The sequence below is a fragment of the Gavialis gangeticus genome, unplaced genomic scaffold, assembly GCF_001723915.1.
Source record: "Gavialis gangeticus isolate Ggan-Ray unplaced genomic scaffold, GavGan_comp1, whole genome shotgun sequence".
Classification (NCBI taxonomy): domain Eukaryota; kingdom Metazoa; phylum Chordata; order Crocodylia; family Gavialidae; genus Gavialis; species Gavialis gangeticus.
Genome location: NW_017729019.1, coordinates 905,266 through 912,253, shown reverse-complemented (window position 1 = coordinate 912,253; position 6,988 = coordinate 905,266). Strand labels below are relative to the sequence as shown.

Sequence of the window (6,988 nt, the reverse complement as noted above, 5' to 3'; positions counted from 1 at the left end):
ATGGAGGCCGCTAGGAACACACATTTTGGAAGTGGCAGCTAGTTTTGGTGCCTCTGTTTCTGGGAGTCCATCTGGAGATGCCCGGGGGCTGGGCTGAGGGACAGGGCAACAACAACCCATGTTGACTGTGGATGGAGCTGTGGCTGCTCCTTACATCTAAAAACAGCCTCCAAGTGTTTCTTGACAGGCTCTCTCAAACTGGGGGCTGCTTGCGAAGGGAGTAAAGGAAAAAGCAGAGCAGCAAGATCCTTGGTGTCACACATCACAGGGAGTTTAATGACCCATCTGGCTTGCGTGGTACAGCTCTTGCAAGGGCAGGGGACAGTTTCTGCTGGCACAGCGCAATACAGTCCTGTAGGAAATATCACAGGAGTCGCATCCCTACGGCTGCTGAGTCCTTCTCCAGATCCCCAAGTGACATCTCACACTTGCCTCCCCCAGGCCAGAGAGCAGCCAAGGAGTTATTTGTGTGGGAGAGGGTAGATTAGCGTTTCCACAGTAACCCTCTGAAAGCACACAACTGAGTGCCCCCCATGGGTGGCACCATTGATGAGAAGGACAAGAGTGGCATCTCACAGGTGGGTGGCAGAAATGGCCTCCTGGGAGCTGACCACGCTGCACCCATGAGAGTTGTGTAGTGATGTGGGTGAGAGAGGCGGGTGGGGAGAGGTGGTCTTCTCACCCTCCAGGCTTTTCCTTCCCTTCAGGACCTCAGCAGCAGCCATTTCCACCTCCGCCATCTCCATTTGGCAGGCAGCAGCCATCTCGTTCCTCGTCACCGTCACAAAGGATGGGTCATGGGCCAGAGTGCTGAGGCCTCCGCAGATCAGAGCCTGCAGCAGAGGGAAGGGACACCCATCTCAAGGGCTGCTCAGTTTGTGCCAGGGATCCTCCCTGACTTGAGTGCCATTGATCTCCCTGCCTCGTGGCTGAGGCACCTCTAGTGGACCAGGGAACATTCATAGAACAAGGTCTAGAGCAGTTGTTTCCAACCTTTTTTCATTTGTGGACCGTTAAAAAATTTTGAATGGAGGTGCAGCCCCCTGTGGATTGTAAGTGTAGGTATTCACATACTCTTGATCGATCATAGTCATCTTTTGCAGACCCCTTACAAAATAGTCTGTGGACCCCCAGGGGTCCGCAAACCACAGGTTGAAAACCACAGGTCTAGAGGACAGTGTGAGCAGGTGCCATGTATGCTCCCTACACAGCCCCGCCAGTGCCCCCCACATCCTGACCTGCAGCCCCTGCTATAATATCCCTGGACTCCCCACACCCAGCTCTTCCACTGCCCCTCAGTCCCAACCTGCAGGCCCTCAGTTATCAAAGAATCTTTAAAAAGTAGAGCTAGAAGAGACCTCCAAAGGTCATCTACTCCAACCCCCTGCCTGAGGCAGGATCATCCCTTTTCAAACCATCCTTATCTAATCTATTCCTAAAAACTATGTGGTCAGCCCTGCTGCACAACCACAAGGAATATTACTGGGACACCAAGAGCACCAGTGACTGCCACAGGTAAAGTTGGTGCCCTACTACTGCAAGGGTTGGCACTTGAGAGCCAAGGAAAAGAGCCATACCACCCACTACTGAAGAAAGCAAAACCTCCCACAGCCTGTACCTATCTGACTATGGAGTAAAATTCCTTCTCGATCCCAAATGTGACAATCAGCCTGACCCTAAATGGAGGGGCAAGACCCTCCAGCTAGGAACCTGTGGGAGCACTGGCACACCACCCTCAAAATCTCCAGCCTTGGCTGCAGCCAACACAATGCTTCTGAGGAAGGCTAAAAGAAACTCCTGACACCTGTAGCAACAGAAGGGGAAACACTTCCTTCCCAGGCCAATGTGGCAAGCAGCAAAGCCCAGAAGCATTGGAAAGAAAAAACATTCTCCATTCTGCTCTGCAACCTGAGGACAACAAGCATAACGCCACACGTCACCCCTGCCTGGAGAGCCAGAACTCCCTTTTCTGTATCCTTTCCATAAACTTATCTCAGGTCCTTTAATCTTCTTTCACAACTAAGCCAGTTGGAGAGGTCTGCTTCACTCTCCTGCTGCTGAGTGTGGTCCTCTTTAGCCCTTCTTGCCCTTATGACAGAACCCACTGCTGATCTTGGCTTTCACTCTGGGATGGACAACTGGCCACTGACTCCACTTCAACATCTGGTAGATAACCTTTGACTCCTCTAACCAGCGATTGCTCTCTTTCCCCATTCTGTCCCTGGACCCAAGGCTGGTCACTGCTGCTATTCTGTCCTGCTACCTACAGCACTCTGCCCCATACTGCTTCCAGCCCAGGAGCAGAGGACTCCTGAACCAGTTTTCTCCCCAATAACCAGTTCTCTCCTCTGTTGGTCCCATGTGGGAGAAGGCTCCACACAGCATTACCTCCTGAATAAGTAAGGTGGTGGCTGGTGCAGAGGCAGCAGGGTCTTCCTCCCTGTTCAGGTCACTGTCACCATCCACTTGCCATGCTGAGCGTTGCACTTCCCCTTCCTCCACACCCTGTTCGTGGGTGGTGGCCTCCTCTCTGGGCATCTGGGCAGCAGGAACAAAGAGTCACAGCTCAGACAAGGTAATTTTGAATGTGCAGCAAAAACCTCTTGTCCAGTGGGGTCTCTGCTGATCCAGGGACCTGCAAGTCTTCCAGTTACTGCTCCCCTGGCTGGCTGAACCCTGTGGAAGCACACTGTTCAGATGTCTCTGGCCAACCACGGTTTTTGCTACCTGCTCTGTGGCACCCTTCTGGAAAGAGACTGTGGCCTCCTTTCAGACACACCTGCCCACCCTTTGCCATTCCCCAGTGGCCACCTGTTAACAGCTGGGTGCCCTGTTCATTTAAGTACACTGATGAAAGTTTTGTTAGTGCCATTACAGGAACAGAGGGAGCCATATCTTGGAAATCCAGTTCACGCATAGTGCGCTGAGCTCAGAGTTTCAAGCATGGTTACGAGTGTTGCTCTGACCTGGGGCAGGGATCACTGTGATACAATACAACCCCAGCCTGGGGAGGGATGAGGGTGCTGTGGTCTGCAAGGGTCTGTGCTTCAAGATGCACAAGGTCCTGGGCTTCTCCCAAAGGAGGTAAATGGATTGCAATGGGGTTTTCACTGGTCAGACCCAACCAGCCAACTGCAGCCCCCTGAAGTGGGAAGATCCCTTTGCTCAGACCAGAAGGTGAGGGAGCAGAAAGACCCTGACCCAGGAGGTAATCCAGGCACCTGGTAACCATGGTATTGGTGCCATGGTAAGTCAAAAGCAGCAGGGAGACCCCCAGGGAGATGCTTGCAGAGGCCATAGCAGGAGCAGCTGCACGGTGTGTGAAAGGCCAGTGACTGTCCCAGGGCCAGGTCTGTGCAGTGGGAAGCAGCAAAGCCCAGGTGGAGAGCCAAGGCTGCCCCACTCACTGCATCTGACATGGAGGCTAGGAAGCTGCTCAGAAACACTGGGCCTGGAGATTACCCCTAGGCATGAGGTCTGAAGGGTCCAGAGCCTGTCTTGGATGGGCCCCCAGGTCCCCAAGCAAGAGTCACTTGGGTTTTACCCCCAGTTATAACTGTTAAAGCCTCTGAAAACACATGTTTGCACCTCACCCTTCCTTGCTACCCCAGTGAATGCCTTTCATGTTAGTCACATATCTGAGTGGCTACTGGGACCTGCCCAGACTAGCACCTGCAGGGCCCAGCAGCTGAGGCTGGGGCAACCTGGTGCAGTAATGGTATCTACCCTGTTCTGTACCTCTGAGAGTGCCATCAGGAAGCACCCGCTCTCACATCCTCACTGCTGCACCTGTGCCAAACCCAGAAATGAGGTGGTGAAGTTGCACGGAGCATGCTCCCTGCCCACGCTATCAATCATCCCTGTCCTGGGAGCAGCTTTGCTGCTCCATTTCTGTACCATGGGACTTCTCCAGGGTGCAGTGGCAGTGATACATCCCTGCTGTTGGGGCTTGAACAGCTACAGCAGAGACACACTGAGTGTAACCAGGCCCTGCCCTCCCAGGCAGCCTGTCTATGTGCTTTTGGGAGACACCTGTCCCCCATACCTGGCCACCAGCCGGAGTGTGTGCAGGTACAGCCCACGGCCACATAGCTGCCTTAGTCTCTCTACGAGGAAGAGGTCCTGTCTACACATGTAGAATGAGGCCTCCTTCTACCCCACCTGGGCAAGTCCCAGGTGTCTGAGTTGCCGCCTACACTGAGGGTATGGGCCCCACGTACCTGTGGGGGGACAATGTGCAGCCCTAACACTGGACACACCCCAACGCTGGCTGCTCGTCTCCTGCTCAGCTCCTGCTGCAGCTTCTCCTGGTGGGAGGTGCATTTGGGTGCTGAAGAGAAGAGAAGAAGGGAGCATCAGAGGGAAGACCACCACCCGAGGGAAGAGCACCGGTGCAGAGGGGATTAGCAGGTGAGGGCCCAAGGGAGCAGCGGGCCCCAGAAGCACTCTGGAGGCCTCCTCAGGTGCCAGCTAGCACTGGTTTTCCTATCACACATCACTGCTGGAGCCATGTCCTGGCCCTCTTCCCTCCCCTTCACTCGTTACATCCCATGAGAGGCAGTGGGCAACAAAAATGTCTCCGGCTCAGGTAGAAAGAGTTCAGCTGCTTCCATCTTTCACAGCAAAAGGTCACAGGAGCATCCCTTGGCCGTGTGCCTCGCACATGCCTGCCCCTCTGCCCCACCATGATCCCCACTGCTGCAGCTCTGCCTCTCTCCATCACACCCCGCAGAGGTAGGGCTGGAAGCACCAGGAACTAACCCAATGCAGATAGCTGTCGTGTCTGGCAGGACATCTTCTTCCCTTGCAGCTCATCCTCGTACTCCACCCTGAGGAAAATGGGAAAGCAGGTCAGGCTGTTCTCAGGATTTGCCCATTGACTCTTTGACCATTGCTTCCATTGACAAGCATCAATCACCAGGCACAATTCTCACCCCTCCTTTCTTTTCCCATTAACCCATCACTGCTCCTCTCCCCACTCTTTTCCTTACCCCCTCTAATTTTGTCTCCTCCCTGCCACAACCTTTTCATCTTACAGCCCCCTCCATACAAAGAACACTATTAATGGTAGCACAGACACCAGCAGTACTGCAGCCCAGCCCACGAAATCCCAAACTTGTGGACCAATGGACACCACAAACTCTCAGCATTTCTTACAGGCCACCATGAATCTGCACTGTCCACCTTTTAACTGAGAAGTGGGGCTGGTGCCCTACAGTCTTGTGGACCAATAATAATCTGCAGATCACAACTTGTTAGTCACTGTTAAAGAGATCAACCAGTTTACTGTATAGACAGGTATAGTTACAGGATGAACACGGAGGCAAAAGAGCGCTTCTGGGGAGACAAGACAGACAGACAGGATAGCATCACTAAGAAGTATGAAGAATTAAACCCATTGTACTTAATGTAACCCATATCTTCTACCCTGTTTCACTGCCCCCCTATTCTCCAGCCATCCTGTGTGATTTATGCTTATATACTTAGGCTAACAGTGCTACTCTCCATACTCCTCTTCTGGCTAGATGATGTTACTGTGGCTGAGTTAATAAGTTGATGCCTTTCATTCAAACAGCAGCAGCAGCTGATTGCTTTCTGATATAGAAGGTCCCTTGGCTCAGTCTCCCTGATGATCCAGCCAGGAGTATCAGGGGGCTGTGTCTTTTCTGCCTTCACCGGAGCACCCAGTCCAAATAAATCAGAACACTATAAAGGTGAGAGGGAGTGAGGAGGTTGTTTCAGAAACAGCAAGTCATGCAAGTGGACCCAACTCAACGTACTTCAGAGAGCTGCACTGCTCATGAGCAGGATCTTGGAGAGTCTGAAGGGGCATTTTCCCCAGGGATGTCTAGCCATACGCCTGCTGTCTGTGTACAGGCCACCATTTCCATCCAGCCTCCCAAACCCAAAGTTTGTTCCTAAATGAAACAACCCAGTTCTCTGAGGTGCTGAAAACACTCTTCATCATGTCTCCAGTCCAACGTTTCTATATGGTCTGCTCTCAGTATTCTGCATGGGCCACTGCTTCTTGTGTTGGCATTGCCAAATCTTGTGAGGTGCATTGTGGTGCTCTAGGGCATCTCAGGACATGATCTATGGTTTGCTTCTCCTCACAAACCATTGGTCGGTTGCATAGAGGTCCCATGATTTCATGTGAAAGTTGCATCTGCCAAGACTCACTATCAATCTGTTCAGGTTCTGCCACGTATGCCATTTGTAATTGGAACCAGATGCTAACTCCACACTGGGGACAAGTCCTTGTTGGCTCCGTTCAACAGCTTTGTCACCTAGTTTCTCCCATTCATTTTGCCAGAGGGTGATTCTGGTGATGTGGTCAACATTATGATAGAGGACAAGAAGCTATTTCTCGATGAGAGATGACAGTGCACTGGTTGCTGCCCATATGGTGGGTGGCAGTCATTTGACCAATTCTTCACCTCTGTTTTCTTGTGCAGGGACCAGGACTTCCCCACTGTGATGCAAGATGGACTCGAGGGGATCGCCTCCAGACCTCAGGTTGGGGAGGACCGGGTTAGAGAGCTTCTGGAGGGGCTGGACGTGTTCAAATCAGTGGGTCCAGATGCTCTCCACCCCAGGGTGTTGGGGGAGCTAACAGGGGTTATTGCAGGGCCCTTGGCATGGCTTTAGGAGCGCTTGTGGTGCTCAGGCCAGGTGCCAGATGATTGGAAGATATCCAACATGGTCCCCATCTTTAAAAAAGGGAGGAGGGAGAACCAGGGCACCAACAGGCCTGTCAGTCTTACCTCAATCCTAGGGAAGGTCTTTGAGAAGATCCTCAAGGAGCACATCTGCGATGGGCCAGCTTCAGGGATGATGCTTAAGGGCAACCAGCACGGTTTCATTAGGGGCAGGTCATGTCAGACCAACTTGCTTGCCTTTTATGATCAGGTCACAAAAGCCTTGGATGCAGGTGTCACCGTGGACGTAGTCTTTCTGGACTTCAGCAAGGCCTTTGACACCATCTCCC

At 52.6% G+C, this 6,988-nt stretch overlaps 1 protein-coding gene across 1 annotated transcript in view; it reads right to left on the bottom strand.

Moving 5' to 3' along the window:
- Positions 1-20: 20 nt before the first annotated feature.
- The window catches only part of CACNA1S (calcium voltage-gated channel subunit alpha1 S), a 20,219-nt gene continuing 13,251 nt past the window's right edge, over positions 21-6,988 (bottom strand). The window contains exons 12-15 of the mRNA XM_019513723.1: positions 4,762-4,829; positions 4,221-4,330; positions 2,389-2,538; positions 21-833 (exon numbers count right to left, since the gene is read on the bottom strand). Coding sequence (XP_019369268.1) covers positions 573-833; positions 2,389-2,538; positions 4,221-4,330; positions 4,762-4,829 — 589 coding nt within the window. The 3' untranslated portion in view covers positions 21-572. The remainder of the gene's footprint in view (positions 834-2,388; positions 2,539-4,220; positions 4,331-4,761; positions 4,830-6,988) is intronic.